Source organism: Nerophis lumbriciformis, linkage group LG15, assembly GCF_033978685.3.
Source record: "Nerophis lumbriciformis linkage group LG15, RoL_Nlum_v2.1, whole genome shotgun sequence".
NCBI classification, from domain to species: domain Eukaryota; kingdom Metazoa; phylum Chordata; class Actinopteri; order Syngnathiformes; family Syngnathidae; genus Nerophis; species Nerophis lumbriciformis.
Window position 1 is genome coordinate 35,084,626 of NC_084562.2, and position 26,574 is coordinate 35,111,199.

A 26,574-nucleotide genomic window follows, 5' to 3' on the forward strand; every position below is an offset into this window, starting at 1 on the left:
TTTTGACTCTTTGTCCCGGATTGTTCAAACCTGGGCTTTTGGTTGCAGAATCCAAATTAGAGAAACAAGAAAAATATTCTGTCAGCCATCCTGATCATTGCCATCCTTCTCTTTTTCCACAGTAGTACCGCCTTGGTCCTGGTCAGGTCCAGGTTCCAGATTGGAGCTCTGTTGGCCTTCCTCAGACTGTGCGCACGGAGCAACAGGGTCTCTGACAACTCCCTCCATCACCAACTCCTCCTCCAGCTCCTCCTGCGTCTCCTCCTCTACTCGGCCCACAGTGTCCGGGATGATCTCCACCTCAATGTCCGAGGAGTCCTCGCTCTCCTTGAACCACACCGTCTTCTGTCCCTCCCTCCTCCTCTGTTTGGCCAGCATGTACCTCGAGCTGGAGTCGTCCCCGTCCCCCCGACCCCTCCTGGAGGGTCTTAACGAGGGGCTCCCTTTGGGGACGTGGTTTGCAAAAACGCCGCAGGAGGAGCAGTGGCGGTTGCGTCTCCCCTGGGGGACGACTCGGCCCCCGGCCAGGGGGAAGCTGCTCCCTCTGGTACGGGCGTTCTTCAGGCGTCCGCGGCTTGCGTCGGCCTCGTTCTGGAAGCCGTCATTGGTGTACTGCAGGGAGTCTCTGTGGCCGCCGTGCTGCTGCTTAGACTTCAGACAGTCCAAGCACTGCAAGAAGAAAGTTCAGTTTAGCACAGGAAAGTCTGAAACATTACAATAGTCATAAAATGACAAGAAAATGTGTTTTGCTGTGTTTCCGACAGACTTGGACTACTGGGTCCAGTACCCAGAATCCCACCTCTCCCATCCTCCACTCTTCCCCAAATGGATGCTTCACTGACGGGCCCCTCATGACCATGAATGGGTTAAAGGCCTACTGAAACCCACTACTACCGACCACGCAGTCTGATAGTTTATATATCAATGATGAAATCTTAACATTGCAACACATGCCAATACGGCCGGGTTAGCTTACTAAAGTGCAATTTTAAATTTTGCGCAAAATATCCTGCTGAAGACGTCTCATTTGAGTTGTATTGGCGGGTTATATGAGTTGTATTGGCGGGTTATATGGACGGGAGGGGGGAGGTGTTTGTTATGCGGGATTAATTTGTGGCATATTAAATATAAGCCTGGTTGTGTTGTGGCTAATAGAGTATACAGGTAAAAGCCAGTAAATTAGAATATTTTGAAAAACTTGATTTCTTTCAGTAATTGCATTCAAAAGGTGTAACTTGTACATTATATTTATTCATTGCACACAGACTGATGCATTCAAATGTTTATTTCATTTAATTTTGATGATTTGAAGTGGCAACAAATGAAAATCCAAAATTCCGTGTGTCACAAAATTAGAATATTACTTAAGGCTAATACAAAAAAGGGATTTTTAGAAATGTTGGCCAACTGAAAAGTATGAAAATGAAAAATATGAGCATGTACAATACTTAATACTTGGTTGGAGCTCCTTTTGCCTCAATTACTGCGTTAATGCGGCGTGGCATGGAGTCGATGAGTTTCTGGCACTGCTCAGGTGTTATGAGAGCCCAGGTTGCTCTGATAGTGGCCTTCAACTCTTCTGCGTTTTTGGGTCTGGCATTCTGCATCTTCCTTTTCACAATACCCCACAGATTTTCTATGGGGCTAAGGTCAGGGGAGTTGGCGGGCCAATTTAGAACAGAAATACCATGGTCCGTAAACCAGGCACGGGTAGATTTTGCGCTGTGTGCAGGCGCCAAGTCCTGTTGGAACTTGAAATCTCCATCTCCATAGAGCAGGTCAGCAGCAGGAAGCATGAAGTGCTCTAAAACTTGCTGGTAGACGGCTGCGTTGACCCTGGATCTCAGGAAACAGAGTGGACCGACACCAGCAGATGACATGGCACCCCAAACCATCACTGATGGTGGAAACTTTACACTAGACTTCAGGCAACGTGGATCCTGTGCCTCTCCTGTCTTCCTCCAGACTCTGGGACCTCGATTTCCAAAGGAAATGCAAAATTTGCATGGTTGGGTGATGGTTTGGGGTGCCATGTCATCTGCTGGTGTCGGTCCACTCTGTTTCCTGAGATCCAGGGTCAACGCAGCCGTCTACCAGCAAGTTTTAGAGCACTTCGTGCTTCCTGCTGCTGACCTGCTCTATGGAGATGGAGATTTCAAGTTCCAACAGGACTTGGCGCCTGCACACAGCGCAAAATCTACCCGTGCCTGGTTTACGGACCATGGTATTTCTGTTCTAAATTGGCCCGCCAACTCCCCTGACCTTAGCCCCATAGAAAATCTGTGGGGTATTGTGAAAAGGAATATGCAGAATGCCAGACCCAAAAACGCAGAAGAGTTGAAGGCCACTATCAGAGCAACCTGGGCTCTCATAACACCTGAGCAGTGCCAGAAACTCATCGACTCCATGCCACGCCGCATTAACGCAGTAATTGAGGCAAAAGGAGCTCCAACCAAGTATTGAGTATTGTACATGCTCATATTTTTCATTTTCATACTTTTCAGTTGGCCAACATTTCTAAAAATCCCTTTTTTGTATTAGCCTTAAGTAATATTCTAATTTTGTGACACACGGAATTTTGGATTTTCATTTGTTGCCACTTCAAATCATCAAAATTAAATGAAATAAACATTTGAATGCATCAGTCTGTGTGCAATGAATAAATATAATGTACAAGTTACACCTTTTGAATGCAATTACTGAAATAAATCAAGTTTTTCAAAATATTCTAATTTACTGGCTTTTACCTGTATATGTCTTGTGTTTATTTACTGTTTTAGTCATTCCCAGCTGAATATCAGGTCCCACCCGCCTCTCACAGCATCTTCCCTATCTGAATCGCTCCCACTGCCCTCTAGTCCTTCACTCTCACTTTCCTCATCCACGAATCTTTCATCCTCGCTCAAATTAATGGGGAAATCGTCGCTTTCTCGGTTCAAATCGCTCTCGCTGCTGGTGGCCATGATTGTAAACAATGTGCGGATGTGAGGAGCTCCACAACCTGTGACGTCACGCGCATATCGTCTGCTACTTCCGGTACAGGCAAGGCTTTTTTTATCAGCGACCAAAAGTTGCAAACTTTATCGTCAATGTTCTCCACTAAATCCTTTCAGCAAAAATATGGCAATATCGCGAAATGATCAAGTATGACACATAGAATGGACCTGCTAACCCCGTTTAAATAAGAAAATCGCATTTCAGTAGGCCTTCAAGTGCAGAGACAAATTTTATTGTAATTCAAAAAAGTTAAATTATTCTTCTATCCTGCTATATTTACTGATTTCAGTTATTGCCTTGCTGAATACCCAAGTACCGCATGAATTATGTTTCATTTCCAATGACGTATCCTCATTGTGCACATGACATTTAATATCAGAATGCACTTACATAGAAGAGAATGTTTGTTTTTAGCCCCTGTGCGTGTCATAAAGTGCACGTATGCTTACAAGTAAATAACTACATGTTCTGTCGTTAAAGAAGTTATAAAACATGACTGACATGTTTTCTTATATATTGTGTATATTATATAAAAATATAAAATACTATAATATATCAGTATATATTATATACTGCATATATAACATGTAAATATTACATATTATAAATAGCCCCCCTGTTAGACCAGTTGATCTGCCGTTTCTTTTCTTTTCTCCTCTGCTCCCCTTTTCTTCGTCCGGCATTTGAAGTTGCACAAAGAACGGTAAGTTTTGAATGTAAGATAACGTTTATTGGCTAAGTAACGTGACTTTTATTTGCTGTGTAGTTAAATCAGTGAGGCTGTAAACTCACTGCTAACGTTATAACGTTATTGCAAACACGGGAATCTGTTGCAGTTCACTACCTTATTCATACTTTTTGTTCAGTGATTTTTTTTTAAGCAGGGTTACGTTAGTCAATATATCACACGTAACGTTAGACGGCGGTCAGCAGCACCGCGTATTTTAGCCACCTAAAAAAAGACAAAAATAGTAAAATAAAGGTCAGTTAAAATGTATACTATATTATGAATATGTGTACCGTTTTAGCTAGCTTTCTGACATACTGTTGGTTGTTTACCTCAGTGGTCCCCAACCACCGGGCCGCGGCCCGGTACTGGTCCGTGGATCGATTGGTATCGGGCTGCACAAGAAATAATTTTTTTTTTTTTTTTTTTTTTTTAATTAAATCAACATAAAAAACACAAGATACACTTACAAGTAGTGCACCAACCCAAAACAACTCTTTCCCCCCTTTTGTTCTGGGCATTGAACATGAAGACTCTTCCTTCACTGTTCCGAGTGGCCATGAGAGTCTTGGCAGTGCCTGCCTCCAGTGCTCCAGTGGAGCGAGTTTTCAGCCATGGTGGCATCATACTACGCCCCCATCGTGCACAAATGACTGACAGACTCTTGGCTAATTTGGTCTTTTGCAAATGCAATGCAGCATAGGGCCCTGACATATAAAAAGTACAACTTTTTTGTTATGTTCACGTATATGTCATGTTTTTTCAATGTTAACACTTTTGTACAAATAAGTACATTTGCACTTTATTTTTCAATGTGTTTGTTCTGTAAAGGAATGAGTTAATGTTTAAAACGACTGGTTAATAGTGCTATTATAAAGTGCAATGTCAGCACAATTTTCTTTCCTGCAATTTAAAATGCACTTGTTTTAGTAAATCTGTGTTAATATATTAGTCTGTGTTAATATGGTGTCCTGCTGACCCCACTGTGGACTGGACTCTTACTATTATGTTGGATCCACTATGGACTGGACTCTCACAATATTATGTCAGACCCACTCATCATCCATTGCTTTCGGTCTCCCCTAGATGGGGGGGGTTACCCACATATGCGGTCCTCTCCAAGGTTTCTCATAGTCATTCACATCGACGTCCCACTGGGGTGAGTTTTTCCCTTGCCCGTATGTGGGCTTTGTACCGAGGATGTCGTTGTGGCTTGTGCAGCCCTTTGAGACACTTGTGATTTAGGGCTATATAAATAAAGATTGATTGATTGATTGATATATGTTTAATTTTAATATTGCTACTTTGGTACATTTTTAGTCTACTTAATACCTGCATGATCCTTCCCATCCTTACCATTTCCATCCTTTGTAACTGAGCTACTGTGTGGATCAATTTCCCTTGTGGATCAATAAAGTTTGTCTAAGTCCAAGTCTGCACAGTTTTTACGACACAAACCAAAATGGTTCACGGCAAACACTGAGTTTTGCATTATGGCAAATTATGCAAATTCTATGATGATGTCATCAAACATGGCACAGGTGTGCTGTACAATGAGCAGGTTAAAAGATAAAACGAGTACCGAGCAAACACAACACAACACAAACAGAACACGATAAAAAATAAATAATTAAAATAGAATTAATAAAAACATAAAAACAGGATCACAGCAGGTGTATTATGGGGCGCCATTGCAGGATGGATATCACTCAGTGTTAAAAGCCATGGAATAAAAGTATGTTTTTAAGAGAGATTTAAAAACAGGAAGAGAGGAGGCTTGTCTAACACTCAGGGGTAGGTCGTTCCAGAGCTTGGGAGCAGCAACGGCGAAAGCTCTGTCACCTCTAAGCTTCAGCCTTGTGTCAGGGACCGTCAACAGCAGCTGATCGGCTGATCTTAAGGATCGGGTGGGGCAGTAAGGCTGAAGGAGGTCGGAGAGATAGGTTGGCGCGAGGTTGTTTAGACATTTAAAAACAAATAAAAGGAGTTTAAAATGTATTCGGTAACGCACAGGGAGCCAGTGAAGGGACGCTAAAATAGGGGTGATGTGCTCACGTCTGCGGGTCTGTGTTAGCAGACGAGCAGCAGAGTTCTGCACGAGCTGCAGGCGGGCGAGGGAGGCCTGGCTAATGCCAACATACAGGGCATTACAATAATCAAGACGAGTCGAGATAAAAGCGTGGATTAATTTCTCAAGATCATGTCTTGATAGAAGCGGTTTCACTTTCGCTATTTGGCGTAATTGATAAAAGCTTTTTTGAACGACGCTGCTGATTTGTTTTTCGAATTTAAAATCTGAGTCAAACTTTACCCCCAGGTTTGTGACAGAGTCGCTGAGATACGGGGTCAGAGTGCCGAGGTCAACGTTGGGGGAGGGAGAGCGACTTGGACCGAACAACATAACTTCTGTTTTATCTTCATTTAGGCTCAGGAAGTTAGCTGAAAGCCAGACTTTGATGTCGTGCAGGCAATCAATAAGACGTTGAACCGTGTTATTTTGCCAACACAAATAGACAACATTCACACACTAGGGCCAATTCAGTGTTGCCAATCAACCTATCCCCAGGTGCATGTCTTTGAAGGTGGGAGGAAGCCGGAGTACCCGGAGGGAACCCACGCAGTCACGGGGCGAACATGCAAACTCCACACAGAACGATCCTGATCCCAGGATCGAACCCGTACCTTCATATTGTGAGGCACACATATTAACCCCTGTACCACCGTGCTGCCACAGATATTATATATAAGATGTTTATATTTTACAATAACAATAATCATAATTAGTTATACGTATACATCAATGTGGAATGCGATCCCATCCATCCATCCATTTTCTACCGCTTATTCCCTTTGGGGTCGCGGGGGGCGCTGGAGCCTATCTCAGCTACAATCGGGCGGAAGGCGGGGTACACCCTGGACAAGTCGCCATCTCATCGCAGGGCCAACACAGATAGACAGACAACATTCACACTCACATCCACACACTAAGGCCAATTTAGTGTTGCCTATCAACTTATCCCCAGGTGCATGTCTTTGGAGGTGGGAGGAAGCCGGAGAACCTGGAGGGAACCCACGCAGTCACGGGGAGAACATGCAAACTCCACACAGAAAGATCCCGAGCCCGGGATTGAACCCAAGACTACTCAAGACCTTCGTATTGTGAGGCAGATGCACTAACCCCTCTGCCACCGTGAAGCCCCGAATGCGATCCCAACAGGTATAAAAGAAAGGGCATCTCTATTCTCCTTCAAAACCGCAATAAAAGTACACCTCCAGGCAACTTCAACCCTCCCCGGATTGTTGTTAATAATCAAATGTAAACAATCAAATGCAGATATTTTTCTTATGCCTTCTGATCTCTCTCTCTCTCTCTCTATGTCCACTACTTGCTGTACATACCCTACCACCTACTCAGTGGCCTAGTGGTTAGAGTGTCCGCCCTGAGATCGGTAGGTTGTGAGTTCAAATCCCGGCCGAGTCATACCAAAGACTATAAAAATGGGACCCATTACCTCCCTGCTTGGCACTCAGCATCAAGGGTTGGAATTGGGGGTTAAATCACCAAAATGATTCCCGGGCGCGGCCACCGCTGCTGCCCACTGCTCCCCTCGCCTCCCAGGGGGTGATCAAGGGTGATGGGTCAAATGCAGAGAATAATCTCGCCACACCTAGTGTGTGTGTGACAATCATTGGTACTTTAACTTTAACTTTAAGTCAGACCTACACTGTTTTAATGTCCATTTCTCTGTTCTCAATTGTTGATGACTGATGATAACAACCAAGCCCCCCCCCCTCCCCCACCCCCCCCAGCCCGAATTGTAAATAATGTAAATAATTCATTGTATATACCCTGATGATTATCTTGTGTGATGACTGTATTATGATGATAGTATATATCTGTATCATGAATCAATTTAAGTGGACCCCGAATTAAACAAGTTGAAAAACTTATTCGGGTGTTACCATTTAGTGGTCAATTGTACGGAATATGTACTTCACTGTGCAACCTACTAATAAAAGTCTCAATCAATCAATCAATCAATCAATCAATCAAAAACATCCTATGGAAAAAAATCCCCTCAACGATGGATGGAAACACAAGCATCTCCCTCTTCATGCCTTCTTTTTTGTTGGACTGGCCCCCACCCTCCACAATACTTGTTGACACGTTGGACTTATCGGCTCTTTGTAAAGAGGATGAAGAATTCTTCATCGGGGCTCACTTTTGCAGAAGGTTGCTTGTGGAGGCACCCGCTCATTATGTGTGCATACGCAATCTAAAGTTAAAGTTAAAGTTAAAGTCCCAACGATAGTCACACACACATTAGGTGTGGTGAAATTATCCTCTGCATTTGACCCATCCCCGTGTTCACCCCCTGGGAGGTAAGAGGAGCAGTGAGCAGCAGCGGTGGCCGCGGTCGGGAATCATTTTGATGCTGAGTGCCAAGCAGGGAGGTAATGGGTCCCATTTAGTCTTTGGTATGACTCGGCCGGGGTTTGAACTCCCAACCTTCCAGTCTCAGGATGGCCACTCTAACCACAAGGCCACTGAGCAGGTCAAATCTACAATGCATTTGTGGGAGTGAGACCAACGCTGTAACATTTGCCAGTGACCTGTTTTAAATAAATACTTGGGAAGTCTTCCAGAAGACCATGCCGCTGACTGTTCTACAAAAGAACGCAAGTCGAGTCTAACAGGATCTATGATGAATTTCCCCTTTTCAGACTTATAAATGTTGGGACGGCCTGGCTCGGTTGATAGAGCGGCCGTGCCAGCAACTTGAGGGTTCCTGGTTCGATCCCAGCTTCTGCCATCCTAGTCCTTGAGCAAGACCCTTGATCCTGATGGGTCGTGGTTAGGGCCTTGCATGGCAGCTCTCGCAATCAATCAGTGTGTGAATGTGGAAATATTGTCAAAGCGCTTTGAGTACCTTGAAGGTAGAAAAGCGCATAACCTATTTCAGTCAGCGATCCTGTTCTGTCTCCCTGTAATGCTTGTTTGATCTTGGATGGGATTGTGCTGAAAATTTAAATTTCCCCTCGGGGATTGATCAAGTATTTCTGATTCTGACTCTGATTTACCATTTACAAAGTTTGACACTCACGTTAAATTTCTAAGCAATTCTAAGCAATTCTGGACCACCATCCGCCGCCTCAGGAAGGGGAAGCAGTGCAGTGTCAACACCGTGTATGGTGGGGATGGTGCTCTGCTGACCTCGACTGCGGATGTTGTGGATCGGTGGAGAGAATACTTCGAAGACCTCCTTATTCCTACCAGCACGTCTTCCTATAAGGAAGCAGGGCCTGGGGAATCTGTGGTGGGCTCTCCTATTTCTGGGGCTGAGGTTGCCGAGGTAGTTAAAAAGCTCCTCGGTGGCAAGGCCCCGGGGGTGGATGAGATCCGCCCGGAGTTCCTTAAGGCTCTGGATGTTGTGGGGCTGTCTTGGTTGACAAGACTCTGCAACATCGCGTGGACATCGGGGGCGGTACCTCTGGATTGGCAGACCGGGGTGGTGGTTCCTCTCTTTAAGAAGGGGAACCGGAGGGTGTGTTCCAACTATCGTGGGATCACACTCCTCAGCCTTCCCGGTAAGGTCTATTCAGGTGTACTGGAGAGGAGGCTACGCCGGATAGTCGAACCTCGGATTCAGGAGGAACAGTGTGGTTTTCGTCCTGGTCGTGGAACTGTGGACCAGCTCTATACTCTCGGCAGGGTCCTTGAGGGTGCATGGGAGTTTGCCCAACCAGTCTACATGTGCTTTGTGGACTTGGAGAAGGCATTCGACCGTGGAAGTCCTGTGGGGAGTGCTCAGAGAGTATGGGGTAACGGACTGTCTTATTGTGGCAGTTCGCTCCCTGTATAATCAGTGTCAGAGCTTGGTCCGCATTGCCGGCAGTAAGTCGGACACGTTTCCAGTGAGGGTTGGACTCCGCCAAGGCTGCCCTTTGTCACCGATTCTGTTCATAACCTTTATGGACATAATTTCTAGGCGCAGTCAGGGCGTTGAGGGGATCTGGTTTGGTGGCTGCAGGATTAGGTCACTGCTATTTGCAGATGATGTGGTCCTGATGGCTTCCTCCGGCCAAGATCTTCAGCTCTCACTGGATCGGTTCGCAGCCGAGTGTGAAGCGACTGGGATGGGAATCAGCACCTCCAAGTCCGAGTCCATGGTTCTCTCCCGGAAAAGGGTGGAGTGCCATCTCCGGGTTGGGGAGGAGATCTTGCCCCAAGTGGAGGAGTTCAAGTACCTCGGAGTCTTGTTCACGAGTGGGGGAAGAGTGGATCGTGAGATCGACAGGCGGATCGGTGCGGCGTCTTCAGTAATGCGGACGCTGTATCGATCCGTTGTGGTGAAGAAGGAGCTGAGCCGGAAGGCAAAGCTCTCGATTTACCGGTCGATCTACGTTCCCATCCTCACCTATGGTCATGAGCTTTGGGTCATGACCGAAAGGACAAGATCACGGGTACAAGCGGCCGAAATGAGTTTTCTCCGCCGAGTGGCGGGGCTCTCCCTTAGAGATAGGGTGAGAAGCTCTGTCATCCGGGGGGAGCTCAAAGTAAAGCCGCTGCTCCTCCACATCGAGAGGAGCCAGATGAGGTGGTTTGGGCATCTGGTCAGGATGCCACCCGAACGCGTCCCTAGGAAGGTGTTTCGGGCACGTCCGACCGGTAGGAGGCCACGGGGAAGACCCAGGACACGCTGGGAAGACTATCTCTCCCGGCTGGCCTGGGAACGCCTCGGGATCCCCCGGGAGGAGCTGGACGAAGTGGCTGGGGAGAGGGAAGTCTGGGCTTCCCTGCTTAAGCTGCTGCCCCCGCGACCCGACCTCGGATAAGCGGAAGAAGATGGATGGATGGTAAGCTGTCAGCCGAGTTCGAAGAAACACAATAGACGGTAGGATAAAGTATTATTTTCATATAATCTTGGCATCCACACAATAACCCTGACATGCAGCGTGCACTGACGTAAATTCCGGTTGAAAGGAGCTTTTTTTATGCAGCTCTGGAGTCTGTATCGATCAAAGTATGTAGGTGTACCTAATACATACTAATAATACATACAAATGAACATCTTTCTCAGTGCTCCCCTCATCGGGGCCTTGTCGGACGTGTGGGGGCGCAAGTCTTTCCTGCTGCCAACGGTCTTCTTCACGTGCGCGCCAATTCCGCTGATGAAGATCAGCCCGTGGTGGTACTTTGCAGTCATTTCCATGTCAGGCGTGTTCGCCGTCACCTTCTCCGTCATCTTTGCGTACGTGGCCGACATCACGCAGGAGCATGAGAGGAGCACGGCGTACGGCTTGGTGTCAGCAACCTTTGCCGCCAGCCTTGTCACCAGCCCGGCCATCGGGGCCTACCTGTCGGAGGCCTACGGCGACACCTTGGTGGTGATCCTGGCCACCGCTATCGCACTGTTAGACATCTGCTTCATCCTGGTGGCTGTGCCTGAGTCCCTGCCGGAGAAGATGAGGCCGGCATCGTGGGGAGCGCCTATTTCCTGGGAACAGGCTGATCCTTTCGCTTCTCTGCGCAAAGTGGGCCAGGACTCCACGGTGCTGCTCATCTGTATCACAGTGTTCCTCTCCTACCTCCCTGAGGCGGGACAATACTCCAGCTTCTTCCTGTATCTCAGACAGGTCATAGGCTTCTCATTGGCGACAGTGGCAGCCTTTATTGCCGTGGTGGGAATCCTCTCCATATTAGCTCAGACGGTGGTTCTAGGAATCCTGATGCGTTCCATCGGGAATAAGAACACCATCCTATTAGGCCTTGGCTTCCAGATCCTCCAGCTGGCCTGGTACGGCTTCGGCTCGCAGCCCTGGACTCCAATAAATGAAGGTCAAGCGTTACGTCTCGTCTCGACTACTGTAACGTATTATTTTCGGGTCTCCCTATGTCTAGCATTAAAAAATTACAGTTGGTACAAAATGCGGCTGCTAGACTTTTGACAAGAACAAGAAAGTTTGATCATATTACGCCTATACTGGCTCACCTGCACTGGCTTCCTGTGCACTTAAGAAGTGACTTTAAGGTTTTACTACTTACGTATAAAATACTACACGGTCTAGCTCCGTCCTATCTTGTCGATTGCATTGTACCATATGTCCCGGCAAGAAATCTGCGTTCAAAGAACTCCGGCTTATTAGTGATTCCCAGAGCCCAAAAAAAGTCTGCGGGCTATAGAGCGTTTTCTATTCGGGCTCCAGTACTATGGAATGCCCTCCCGGTAACAATTAGAGATGCTACCTCAGTAGAAGCATTTAAGTCCCATCTTAAAACTCATTTGTATACTCTAGCCTTTAAATAGCCCCCCTGTTAGACCAGTTGATCTGCCGTTTCTTTTCTTTTCTCCTCTGCTCCCCTTTTCCTTGAGGGTGGGGGGGGGGGGGGGGGGGGGGGGGGGGGGGGGCACAGGTCCGGTGGCCATGGATGAAGTGCTGGCTGTCCAGAGTCGGGACCCGGGGTGGACCGCTCGCCTGTGCATCGGCTGGGAACATCTCTACGCTGCTGACCCGTCTCCGCTCGGGATGGTGTCCTGCTGGCCCCACTATGGACTGGACTCTTACTATTATGTTGGATCCACTATGGACTGGACTCTCACAATATTATGTCAGACCCACTCGACATCCATTGCTTTCGGTCTCCCCTAGAGGGGGGGGGGGGTTACCCACATATGCGGTCCTCTCCAAGGTTTCTCATAGTCATTCACATCGACGTCCCACTGGGGTGAGTTTTTCCTTGCCCGTATGTGGGCTTTGTACCGAGGATGTCGTTGTGGCTTGTGCAGCCCTTTGAGACACTTGTGATTTAGGGCTATATAAATAAAGATTGATTGATTGATTGAAGGTGGTTGGGACGGCGTGGCGAAGTTGGTAGAGTGGCCGTGCCAGCAATCTGAGGGTTGCTGGTTACTGGGGTTCAATCCCCACCTTCTACCATCCTAGTCATGTCCGTTGTGTCCTTGGGCAAGACACTTCACCCCTTGCTCCTGATGGCTGCTGGTTAGCGCCTTGCATGGCAGCTCCCGCCATCAGTGTGTGAATGTGTGTGTGAATGGGTAAATGTGGAAATAGTGTCAAAGCGCTTTGAGTACCTTGAAGGTAGAAAAGCGCTATACAAGTATAACAGTCCTAAATCCAGACAGTGCTATAGATTCTGCCCAAAATGTAATCACTTGTTCCTTTTACCGTTTTTGACATTTCCTGAAAGTAACAAAGTGAACCCTCTTGTCAGTCATGACCGCTGGCATACACACACAGAAGTTGAGGTTTGTATTGTAAGTAGAAATGATTGGGATGTAGAGCTGTACGGTATACCGGTACTAATAAAGTATTGCGGTACTAATCAATAGAAATCGGTACTATACCACCGTTGAAAAATACCAGTACCATTCTTTCATCTGAATGTTGCTGTGCGGTGATGACTACAGAGCCGAGGCACATGATGGTGAGTGTGTCAAAACGCACACACAAAAAAACGACAATTCTACTGGTTAATAAAGAGGGATGCGTGAAGCAAAATATGGAGGTATTTGGGCTTCAAAACTAACAATAAAAGTGACGCTTTAAACAGGCAGGTGCCTGAATCAATCAATCAATCAATCAATGTTTATTTATATAGCCCTAAATCACAAGTGTCTCAAAGGGCTGCACAAGTCACAACGACATCCTCGGTATAGCCCACATAAGGGCAAGGAAAAACTCACCCCAGTGGGACGTCGATGTGAATGACTATGAGAAACCTTGGAGAGGACCGCATATGTGGGTAACCCCCCCCCCTCTAGGGAGACCGAATGCAATGGATGTCGAGTGGGTCTGACATAATATTGTGAGAGTCCAGTCCATAGTGGATCCAGCATAACAGTAAGAGTCCAGTCCACAGTGGGGTCAGCAGGAAACCATCCCGAGCGGAGACGGGTCAGCAGCGCAGAGATGTTCCCAACCAATATACAGGCGAGCGGTCCACCCCGGGTCCCGACCCCGGACAGCCAGCACCCCATCCATGGCCACCGGATCTGTGTGTCTTCCCCTCCACAAGGGATAGGGGGGAGCAGAGGAGAAAAGAAAAGAAACGGCAGATCAACTGGTCTAAAAAAGGGGGGCTATTCAAAGGCTAGAGTATACAAATGAGTTTTGAGATGGGACTTAAATGTTTCTACTGAGGTAGCATCTCTAACTGTTACCGGGAGGGCATTCCATAGTGCTGGAGCCCGAATAGAAAAAATAGACACCTTTCCTACTTGTAGGCTCCGGTATAGACCGTGGTCGAGGAGCGCAGGGCAGACGTTCCCTCTGAGGCCGATGTTTTGTCGAGGGTAACACCGGCAATGTGTTCGTAAAGCTCCGCTCTTTGGTCGGAATGACGAGGCCGTCGATTACTTACAACTTGGTCACTTTATTTATAATTTCCACCATACTATTAACACTCCTGCACATGCTACCTCTCCTTATTTGCTCACTCACTTATTCACGTCACTCACCCCACATACTGCCATTCTTAAAGGAGCATGAAGTGAATTAATTAACTCATATTATGTTCTGCATATGGTGAATGTATATATTCACCTTGGAGAAAGCGAACCACCAGGTTTAAGTAAATAATGATTGAGCCCATAATAAATTAAGGAGCCTTAGTTGGACATTCGCATGTGGACTGGAATTAGCTCTCCCACGAGAAGAAGCAATAAAACCAGGCTTCGGAATGCAAAAGCTATAGAGAGATTCCATGCTTATCTTAATGTTAACCTACAAGTTATGTTATACATCTTCCCAGTCACTTACACACAAACATCTCCTTACATGGTCAGGTTGTACTCTCCTGAATTAACACACACCCAGACAGATAAAGAATGAATATAAAACTGATGGTTTGGCTTCTCCAAGTTAGGAGTGCCTCACTTTCTTGACCTGATCTCCTCCAGGAACTGCAGTCCTGTATAATGAGGCTCGCTTGTAATAAAGCAACTTTTGGTTCAGTAAAGCGTCTCCAATGTCTCTTTTGATCCAGCCGCATTGCCGTGTCACCCTTCTGTCCGGACGAGGATGACAAGACCAGAAATACACATCAAGCACACACACACACACATACGCTACTGTCACAGCAGCTGCTTTAATCAAATCAAATCAAATCAACTTTATTTATAGAGCACATTTAAAATTTACCACAGGGGTAGCCAAAGTGCTGTACAATGAGCAGGTTAAAAGATAAAACGAGTACCGAGCAAACACAACACAACACAAACAGAACACGATAGAAAATAAATAATTAAAATAGAATTAATAAAAACATAAAAACAGGATCACAGCAGGTGTATTATGGGGCGCCATTGCAGGATGGATATCACTCAGTGTTAAAAGCCATGGAATAAAAGTATGTTTTTAAGAGAGATTTAAAAACAGGAAGAGAGGAGGCTTGTCTAACACTCAGGGGTAGGTCGTTCCAGAGCTTGGGAGCAGCAACGGCGAAAGCTCTGTCACCTCTAAGCTTCAGCCTTGTGTCAGGGACCGTCAACAGCAGCTGATCGGCTGATCTTAAGGATCGGGTGGGGCAGTAAGGCTGAAGGAGGTCGGAGAGATAGGTTGGCGCGAGGTTGTTTAGACATTTAAAAACAAATAAAAGGAGTTTAAAATGTATTCGGTAACGCACAGGGAGCCAGTGAAGGGACGCTAAAATAGGGGTGATGTGCTCACGTCTGCGGGTCTGTGTTAGCAGACGAGCAGCAGAGTTCTGCACGAGCTGCAGGCGGGCGAGGGAGGCCTGGCTAATGCCAACATACAGGGCATTACAATAATCAAGACGAGTCGAGATAAAAGCGTGGATTAATTTCTCAAGATCATGTCTTGATAGAAGCGGTTTCACTTTCGCTATTTGGCGTAATTGATAAAAGCTTTTTTGAACGACGCTGCTGATTTGTTTTTCGAATTTAAAATCTGAGTCAAACTTTACCCCCAGGTTTGTGACAGAGTCGCTGAGATACGGGGTCAGAGTGCCGAGGTCAACGTTGGGGGAGGGAGAGCGACTTGGACCGAACAACATAACTTCTGTTTTATCTTCATTTTTTTGAGACACGCCTCACCAAATGTGGCGATTAGTATTACCTCTTTTTCATTGTACACATTGTCCCAATCTTGCTTTTGTAGCTCAATTTTGAAAGCAATCATCCTCTTCTCTGTGCACAGTCTTCGAAATGTCCTTTTGTCTTCCATGTTCTTCTTGTAGTTTCCATCATATATTGTAAAAACTGGCAGATGATCACTAACGTCGGTTATAAGTAGACCACTTGTCATGTTATTATCAAAATCATTGGTAAAAATATGATCAATAAGCGTGGCACAGTGTCCTGTGATTCTGCTTGGCTTTGTGATTTTAGGATATAAACTGATGCTGTACATTGTATCAATGAATTCATAGACTTTTGCTTGTTAGGGTTCAATAAGTCAATATTAAAGTCACCGCATAAGAAAATAATTTTTTGACCATTGTCCATGTAATTTGCCTTGATCCATTCTTCAAATGTTTCTATACTTGACTTAGGTGATCTATATATACAACTGATGAATATGTTTTTGCTTTTTTTCCTGACATATTTCAATGGTTATACATTCTAAGATATTCCATCCATCCATCCATCTTCTTCCGCTTATCCGAGGTCGGGTCGCGGGGGCAGCAGCCTAAGCAGGGAAACCCAGACTTCCCTCTCCCCAGCCACTTCGTCCAGCTCCTCCCGGGGGATCCCGAGGCGTTCCCAGGCCAGCCGGGAGACATAGTCTTCCCAACGTGTCCTGGGTCTTCCTCGTGGCCTCCTACCGGTCGGACATGCCCTAAACACCTCCTTAGGGAGGCGCTCGGGTGGCATCCTGACCAGATGCCCGAACCACCTCATCTGGCTCCTCTCGATGTGGAGGAGCAGCGGCTTTACTTTGAGCTCCCCCCGGATGACAGAGCTTCTCACCCTATCTCTAAGGGAGAGCCCCGCCACCCGGCGGAGGAAACTCATTTCGGCCGCTTGTACCCGTGATCTTGTCCTTTCGGTCATAACCCAAAGCTCATGACCATAGGTGAGGATGGGAACGTAGATCGACCGGTAAATTGAGAGCTTTGCCTTCCGGCTCAGCTCCTTCTTCACCACAACGGATCGATACAGCGTCCGCATTACTGAAGACGCCGCACCGATCCGCCTGTCGATCTCACGATCCACTCTTCCCTCACTCGTGAACAAGACTCCGAGGTACTTGAACTCCTCCACTTGGGGCAAGATCTCCTCCCCAACCCGGAGATGGCACTCCACCCTTTTCCGGGCGAGAACCATGGACTCGGACTTGGAGGTGCTGATTCTCATCCCAGTCGCTTCACACTCAGCTGCGAACCGATCCAGTGAGAGCTGAAGATCCTGGCCAGATGAAGCCATCAGGACCAAATCATCTGCAAAAAGCAGAGACCTAATCCTGCAGCCACCAAACCGGATCCCCTCAACGCCTTGACTGCGCCTAGAAATTATGTCCATAAAAGTTATGAACAGAATCGGTGACAAAGGGCAGCCTTGGCGGAGTCCAACCCTCACCGGAAACGTGTCCGACTTACTGCCGGCAATGCGAACCAAGCTCTGACACTGATCATACAGGGAGCGGACCGCCACAATCAGACAGTCCGAAACCCCATACTCTCTGAGCACTCCCCACAGGACTTCCCGAGGGACACGGTCGAATGCCTTCTCCAAGTCCACAAAGCACATGTAGACTGGTTGGGCAAACTCCCATGCACCCTCAAGGACCCTGCCGAGAGTATAGAGCTGGTCCACAGTTCCACGACCAGGACGAAAACCACACTGTTCCTCCTGAATCCGAGGTTCGACTATCCGGCGTAGCCTCCTCTCCAGTACACCTGAATAGACCTTACCGGGAAGGCTGAGGAGTGTGATCCCACGATAGTTAGAACACACCCTCCGGTTCCCCTTTTTAAAGAGAGGAACCACCACCCCGGTCTGCCAATCCAGAGGTACTGCCCCCGATGTCCACGCGATGCTGCAGATCTAAGATATTATCTATAGCAAATGACATGTTTTTTACCACTTTGTAGTTCAGGTTCTTCATCACGTACACAGCTACTCCTCCTCCATTTTTGTTGGTTCTGTTGATGTAGTTTAGTTCATATCCTTCCAGATCAAAATCTATTCCTTTTTTTATCATCAATCCATGTTTCCGTGACAGCGATCACTTTGAAGGGTTCGTTGATGTGTTCCAAAAAGTTCTTAATGTTGTTGTAGTTTGCATACAAGCTTCTGCTTTTAAAATGAATAATTGACAATTTGCTATCACATTTAATGTTGCTGTTATATTGATCATCTGTATAATAAAAACAATTATTACTGATGTGGGAGAAAAAATTTGTATCTGGATCTATATCATTTTCCAAATCCTGGATTTTGTGATCTTTGTTGCAGAAGTTTTTTAGTTCCATATTTTCTTGTTCAACAATCTTTGATGTTGTTTCAATAATCTCTATAAGTGTAAGTGGATGCAATCCTGAATCTAGGTCTTCTTGTTTAGTCGTCCCTTGGAACATAGTAGTGTTGATGCTGAATTTAGGTGCTTGTTTTCTGTCAGAGTCCATTATCATCGTTGTTGTGGAAGCTGTGTAAACTTTAAAAATTGTCCAGGTCCTTGATGTCATGGACAGCAAGTACTCTTGCTTCCGGACTTCCATTCAGCTTGATGTAGATTTTACAGTTGGCGCTCCAAGTTCCCTGGATTTTTCCCTGCTTTCTCAAGTCGCGTGCTTTCTTGGCGATTCCAGCATTACGTTTTGTGAGATGCTCATTCATGTACACATTTGTTCCCTTCGGCTTCTTTCCCTGTCTCAGCAATGCCATTTTAGATTTTCTGTTTACGAGTTTCACGAGCACGACTGGAGTGGCGTTGTTGTTTCTTCTGTTCAGTGGGATGCATTTTTCGATGGTATTAATGTTGATTTCAATTTGTTTTGATTGCAGACAGTTGACCACTTGCTGTTCTGCTGAGACAATATCCATTTCATCTGGTTCACCTTCATTATGCACAGCTTTCGCATAGGATCTTGGTTTAATTCTGTGCCTTGTCACGATGATAGCATTCATTCGTTTATCCTGATCCATTTCATCTATGATATTCCACAGCATGTAGTTGTCTTCTTGAAGGGTCTTCATTTGTTGGCGCATATCTTCTTGAAGGGTCTTCATTTGTTGGCACATATCAAAGGCTTCATTTTTTCTGGTGGTGTTCTGAGTTTGCACACTTTTTATATTTTACTGCAGACTTTTCACATCTTGTTTGTGTTCTGTTGTTGCTTTTCTCAGATCTTTAATTTCTTTAATTTCTTCTTTAATTTCTTTCATTTCTTCTCTCCATTCTTTCAATTCTTCTTTCATTTCTTTAAATTCATGTAATAGCTTCACGGTGGCAGAGGGGTTAGTGCATCTGCCTCACAATACGAAGGTCCTGAGTAGTCTTGGGTTCAATCCCGGGCTCGGGATCTTTCTGTGTGGAGTTTGCATGTTCTCCCCGTGACTGCGTGGGTTCCCTCCGGGTACTCCGGCTTCCTCCCACTTCCAAAGACATGCACCTGGGGATAAGTTGATTGGCAACACTAAATTGGCCCTAGTGTGTGAATGTGAGTGTGAATGTTGTCTGTCTATCTGTGTTGGCCCTGCGATGAGGTGGCGACTTGTCCAGGGTGTACCCCGCCTTCTGCCCGATTGTAGCTGAGATAGGCTCCAGCGCCCCCCGCGACCCCAAAGGGAATAAGCGGTAGAAAATGGATGGATGGATGGAGGTTTTGTAGTATCCCTTCTTGATTCCCATCATGTCCTGTGTCCAGCCTCAAATCTTGTTCCCACTTGTGTTCTGTGTCAGCTGACACCAACCGTTTCGGGATTTCAATCTTTCCTTTAGCTTTTGGCATCGCGGCAGTCGCTGACGTCAGTGCCTCTTGTGTCTTAAACGGCAGTTGCTTCTTTAGCGACTTGCGGCACTTTTAACTTGTTTTTTCCAACAATTTCGTACCTTGCGCCGTTCAGAGATCAATTTGAAGTGTCAGCCTGTCAACTTATATCACTCTGCGACGTCGGAAGCACTTTAAAACAGCTGTAAACTCGCCGTAGCTTTTGGTTGCAAGGCAACCGCTTTGAATTGCGGTAAGGCGCCGTTGGCTTGAGGCTAACTGTTATGATCCGCTGCCCGGATCATATATTTTGTTTACGTTTTCAAGATACTTGTGTTTTTGGTTAGTTTTGGACTCCTTGAGTGCCTGTTTTGTACACCTGAGTTTGTTGCCATGGCTGCTTATTATTTTCACCTGCCGCGTTTGTTCCCGACACGCACCTGTTTGCAGAGGTGTGGACTCGAGTCACATGACTTGGACTCGAGTCAGACTCGAGTCATGAATTTGATGACTTTAGACTCGACTTGACAAAATGTAAAAAGACTTGCAACTCGACTTAGACTTTAACATCAATGACTTGTGACTTCACTTGGACTTGAGCCTTTTGAATTGACATGACTTGACATGACTTGCTACTTTCCCCAAAACCCAAAGATGAAAAAGTTATTCGGGAGCGCTCCGTATTTTTCATTGTGTACTTGTCTATCAGCGTTGCGTGTGTCAGCTGGTGTGGTCTCAGTACAACAGCCAATCAAATTACATCTACTTTGTTTTCATCACACAGCATTCATCCAATCAAATTGCAGGACAACCAACGAAGAAGACATGTCCAAACCACACGCCAGTGAACAAAAAATGATACCTAAAATAATTTTGTTTGGGTATAAAAATTACGAGGTGGTCAACACAAAACGGTTTGCAGTATGCAACACATGCGGTTTGAAAATTACTGATGGAGAGGCAACAACTTCCAACTTCGTCCGGCATTTGAAGTTGCACAAAGAACGGTAAGTTTTGAATGTAAGATAACGTTTATTGGCTAAGTAACGTGACTTTTATTTGCTGTGTAGTTAAATCAGTGAGGCTGTAAACTCACTGCTAACGTCATAACGTTATTGCAAACACGGGAATCTGTTGAAGTTCACTACCATATTCATACTTTTTGTTTAGTGATTTTTTTTAAGCAGGGTTACGTTAGTCAATATATCACACGTAACGTTAGACGGCGGTCAGCAGCACCGCGTATTTTAGCCACCTAAAAAAAGACAAAAATAGTAAAATAAAGGTCAGTTAAAATGTATACTATATTATGAATATGTGTACCGTTTTAGCTAGCTTTCTGACATACTGTTGGTTGTTTACCTCAGTGGTCCCCAACCACCGGGCCGCGGCCCGGTACTGGTCCGTGGATCGATTGGTATCGGGCCGCACAAGAATTTTTTATTTTTTTAATTAAATCAACATAAAAAACACAAGATACACTTACAAGTAGTGCACCAACCCAAAACAACTCTCTCCCCCCTTTTGTTCTGGGCATTGAACATGAAGACTTTTCCTTCACTGTTCCGAGTGGCCATGAGAGTCTTGGCAGTGCCTGCCTCCAGTGCTCCAGTGGAGCGAGTTTTCAGCCATGGTGGCATCATACTACGCCCCCATCGTGCACAAATGACTGACAGACTCTTGGCTAATTTGGTCTTTTGCAAATGCAATGCAGCATAGGGCCCTGACATATAAAAAGTACAACTTTTTTGTTATGTTCACGTATATGTCATGTTTTTTCAATGTTAACACTTTTGTACAAATAAGTACATTTGCACTTTATTTTTCAATGTGTTTGTTCTGTAAAGGAATGAATTAATGTTTAAAATGACTGGTTAATAGTGCTATTATAAAGTGCAATGTCAGCACAATTTTCTTTCCTGCAATTTAAAATGCACTTGTTTTAATAAATAAATACAGCATTTGAAAAGCATACACAATCTGTGTTAATATATTAGTCTGTGGTTAAAAGGACTTGAAAGGACTCGAAACTCAAAATGCAGGACTTAGGACTTGACTTGAGACTTTCCAGTCTTGACTTTGGACTTGACTCGGGGCTTGCCTGTCTTGACTCGGGACTTGATTTGGACTTGAGGGCAAAGACTTGAGACTTACTTGTGACTTGCAAAACAATGACTTGGTCCCACCTCTGCCTGTTTGTCATCACTGACATTATTATTTAAGCCTGTCCTCCCTGTCATTCGTTCTGGCTTCGTAGTTTGTTTTCGTGCAACAGTTGACGACTTTTGTTCCGGCTCTGTACCTGTTAGCTTCCATGCTAAATTCCTTTGTTTTTTACCTTCTAGCTCCCATGCTAGCTCTTTTAGTTTTTGCCTTATGTGCTATGAGCACCCTTTTTCTTTGTTCCAGTATAATTTAGTCTACTGTGACGACCGGGGCGCATGGTGATGCGGGGTTTCGTTCTCCCAGGATGCAACGGACTTCGGACACAGCGTGAAGGTAAAATAAATGATTTATTTACCGGACTAAATTATACTGGAACAAAGAAAAAGGGTGCTCATAGCACATAAGGCAAAAACTAAAAGAGCTAGCATGGGAGCTAGAAGGTAAAAAACAAAGGAATTTAGCATGGAAGCTAACAGGTACAGAGCCGGAACAAAAGTCGTCAACTGTTGCACGAAAACAAACTACGAAGCCAGAACGAATGACAGGGAGGACAGGCTTAAATAATAATGTCAGTGATGACAAACAGGTGCGTGTCGGGAACAAACGCGGCAGGTGAAAATAATAAGCAGCCATGGCAACAAACTCAGGTGTACAAAACAGGCACTCAAGGAGTCCAAAACTAACCAAAAACACAAGTATCTTGAAAACGTAAACAAAATATATGATCCGGGCAGCGGATCATAACACTAACGGCTCTTCCAACTCGCCTTATTTCAGCGTATCAGTGCCTCTCAACTGACCAAAATCAGGTAAAAGATGCCAGATGACTCTCCTGGGGCTGTGATCGCAAATCAGTGGTCAAAATCTTCAGACTTAACAAAAACTCCGGTAGCAGAAGCGCAGCCTTTTTCTTTGCGTCCGTTCTCATTGACAGGAAGTGACGTGTTCTTTGACTGTGAGTGTTTAATGTATTGTAAGATTTTTGGTTAGAAAAAAGCCAATATTGACATTTTTCGTAGTTCCCTTTATTTGGAAAAGTATCGATATACATTTTGGTACTGGGAGTAAATTATTGGTATCAGCAGGGCCGGCCCGTGGCATAGGCCGTATAGGCAAATGCTAAGGGCGCCGTCCATCAGGGGGCGCCACGCCAGTGCCACAAATGTTGGAGAAAAAAAAGAAAAAGAAAAGTTGTTACTATTATTTCTAAATACAAAAAATAATCCCACGTTAATTAAAATGCAAAGTAAAGCCTATTTAATAGAAATATTATTTGTTACAATAATTACATATCATTTCATTTTACATCATGCCCGAAAAGGAATAGGAAGAAGCAAAGCTTATTTAATCCTACCCCTTTCCCACTTCAAAGCGTTTACAAATATATAGAATCATTTACTGACCTTTTTATATAATAAAATAACATCTATGAATTAGTATACAACAGTTTTGTAATATGTAATTAATTAATTAATTCAGTCATTATTAACATACTGAGATGAAGAATATCTTATTTTCAATAAGGTTGAAAGTATTTCTCATAATTCTTCTTCTTTGTACTCTGTAAGCACTATTATTTTGAACAACCTCTTAAACTGGATCATATCAGTACAATTTTTAACTTCTTTACTTAATCCATTCCATAATTTAATTCACATACTGATATGCTAAAAGTTCTAAGTGTTGTACGTGCATATAAATGTTTGTATTAGATCTTTTAAGCAGGTGTTTTTTGTTTACATTGTTATTGCCTTCTGGTTAGCTAATGTTTGCCCTGCAGGTAATAGTCACTTTTCCACCCTTTTATATATTAGGTATAGTTGTAAGTAAAAAAAAAAAAGGTCAAAGACAAAGCTATTCGGGTTCTTGTGAGTATATACACTTCACTGCCGATGTGGGGAGGGGCGCCACCTAAAATCTTGCCTAGGGCGCCAGATTGGTTAGGGCCGGGCGTGGGTATCAGGATCATGCCTGAAATCAAATCCTATCTAAATCTAAATCCTGGAGGAGGTAATAAATGATACACATGGAAATGAACTGAACCATGGCTGTCTGTTAGAGTGGAATTATTATAATTTGCTGTTTGACCTGACAAATACATGTAGTGTTGCGCGTTTCCAAATAATGTCAGTACTTGGCACACAACAACTGACCTCACATATGTTGTCCTTCCACAAGCGGGAGATCAAGAAGCCAATCACAATGAGGCAGAGGACCAGCAGAGCTGCCATGACCAGCCCGAGGAGCGCCATGTCACCCGCACGGTAGCCAACATTTGAAGGGGACGGTATGGCGTCAGCTGCAGAGAGGATCAAGCCAGGAGTAAACATTACATGAACAGAAAGTCTTTAAAAGTACTTTAAAAAACTTTCGTTTTTTCAATAAAGACAACCGAACGCATTACTAAAAGCGCCCGCTTTTGTCGACATCGACATACTTGGTCGGCAGATTTTGTCGGCATATTGTATTTTACTATTAAATTAATCATTTTCTCTAAACAGTGTGAGTGTGTAGGTCGACAACTACTTATATTTACCAGAGGTGGGACCAAGTCATTGTTTTGCAAGTCACAAGTAAGTCTCAAGTCTTTGCCCTCAAGTCCGAGTCAAGTCCCGAGTCAAGACAGGCAAGCCCCGAGTCAAGTCCAAAGTCAAGACTGGAAAGTCTCAAGTCAAGTCCTAAGTCCTGCATTTTGAGTTTTGAGTCCTTTCAAGTCCTTTTAACCACAGACTAATATATTAACACAGATTGTGTATGCTTTTCAAACGCTGTATTTATTTATTAAAACAAGTGCATTTTAAATTGCAGGAAAGAAAATTGTGCTGACATTGCACTTTATAATAGCACTATTAACCAGTCATTTTAAACATTAACTCATTCCTTTACAGAACAAACACATTGAAAAATAAAGTGTAAATGTACTTATTTGTACAAAAGTGTTAACATTGAAAAAACATGACATATACGTGAACATAACAAAAAAGTTGTACTTTTTATATGTCAGGGCCCTATGCTGCATTGCATTTGCAAAAGACCAAATTAGGCAAGAGTCTGTCAGTCATTTGTGCACGATGGGGGCGTAGTATGATGCCACCATGGCTGAAAACTCGCTCCACTGGAGCACTGGAGGCAGGCACTGCCAAGACTCTCATGGCCACTCGGAACAGTGAAGGAAGAGTCTTCATGTTCAATGCCCAGAACAAAAGGGGGGAGAGAGTTGTTTTGGGTTGGTGCACTACTTGTAAGTGTATCTTGTGTTTTTTATGTTGATTTAATTAAAAAAAGAAAAAAAAAAAGAACAAATTCTTGTGTGGCCCGATATCAATCGATCCACGGACCAGTACCGGGCCGCGGCCCGGTGGTTGGGGACCACTGAGGTAAACAACCAACAGTATGTCAGAAAGCTAGCTAAAACGGTACACATATTCATAATATAGTATACATTTTAACTGACCTTTATTTTACTATTTTTGTCTTTTTTTAGGTGGCTAAAATACGCGGTGCTGCTGACCGCCGTCTAACGTTACGTGTGATATATTGACTAACGTAACCCTGCTTGAAAAAAATCACTGAACAAAAAGTATGAATAAGGTAGTGAACTGCAACAGATTCCCGTGTTTGCAATAACGTTATAACGTTAGCAGTGAGTTTACAGCCTCACTGATTTAACTACACTGCAAATAAAAGTCACGTTACTGAGCCAATAAACGTTATCTTACATTCAAAACTTACCGTTCTTTGTGCAACTTCAAATGCCGGACGAAGTTGGAAGTTGTTGCCTCTCCATCAGTAATTTTCGAACCGCATGTGTTGCATACTGCAAACCGTTTTGTGTTGACCACCTCGTAATTTTTATACCCAAACAAAATTATTTTAGGTATAATTTTTTGTTCACTGGCGTGTGGTTTGGACATGTCTTCTTCCTGCAATTTGATTGGATGAATGCTGTGTGATGAAAACAAAGTAGATCTAATTTGATTGGCTGTTGTACTGAGAGCACACCAGCTGACACACGCAACGCTGATAGACAAGTACACAATGAAAAATACGGAGCGCTCCCGAATAACTTTTTCATCTTTGGGTTTTGGGGAAAGTAGCAAGTCATGTCAAGTCATGTCAATTCAAAAGGCTCAAGTCCAAGTGAAGTCACAAGTCATTGATGTTAAAGTCTAAGTCGAGTTGCAAGTCTTTTTACATTTTGTCAAGTCGAGTCTAAAGTCATCAAATTCATGACTCGAGTCTGACTCGAGTCCAAGTCATGTGACTCGAGTCCACACCTCTGATATTTCCTATACTGTATTTTACACCAGTGCAGTGTTATTGCTATTACTATGAAGAAAATAAAACAACAGTATTCCTACCTGGTATGACTTGAACAGAAAGTGCTGTTGTGCCAACCTCTCCCGTTGTGGAGTCCACCGCTCTGAGCTGACAACAATATTGCATTTACAGCTGAGAAACATCAATGTTTGCTGTTCCCGTGAGCCGAGCGTGCTGCTCACCTGCAATGCAAAGGACTCGGTCTTCACAACCCTCTTTAGGATCACAAAACCATCTGAGGTCACGTTGACGTAGCTGCTGTACTGCACCTCATATTTGACATCCGGATTCACACCCTGGAACACAGAACAACATCAAATAAGAGTCACAGAAATGATCACACAGCAAAATATAGTCAATGGAATCAAATGCCCACTCAAAGAATTGCACGTCGGTGACTCAATCTCTGTGCTTTTTTACTGAGTACGACTGCAAGATAAGCCACCAT

The 26,574-nt window shown here is 44.7% G+C and overlaps 1 protein-coding gene and 1 pseudogene across 1 annotated transcript; one reads left to right on the forward strand and one right to left on the reverse strand.

Moving 5' to 3' along the window:
- LOC133615791 (uncharacterized) lies at positions 1-26,574 on the reverse strand. Its single transcript, XM_061974562.1, has 5 exons — positions 26,554-26,574; positions 26,309-26,422; positions 26,168-26,234; positions 23,960-24,105; positions 1-669 (listed from the first exon to the last, which is right to left on the reverse strand). The coding sequence occupies exons 1-5, from the start codon at positions 26,572-26,574 to the stop codon at positions 82-84; spliced, it is 936 nt and encodes a 311-aa protein (XP_061830546.1). The 3' UTR covers positions 1-81.
- On the forward strand, positions 10,790-19,616 carry LOC133615762 (hippocampus abundant transcript 1 protein pseudogene; annotated as a pseudogene).

Coding starts and splice junctions, on each gene's coding strand:
- LOC133615791 (XM_061974562.1), bottom strand. CDS start 26,574: ATGGTGGCTTATCTTGCAGTC. Junction 26,423..26,553: donor TGGTGGCTTATCTTGCAGTC/GTACTCAGTAAA, acceptor TCTGTGTTCCAG/GGTGTGAATCCGGATGTCAA. Junction 26,235..26,308: donor CCGAGTCCTTTGCATTGCAG/GTGAGCAGCACG, acceptor TATTGTTGTCAG/CTCAGAGCGGTGGACTCCAC.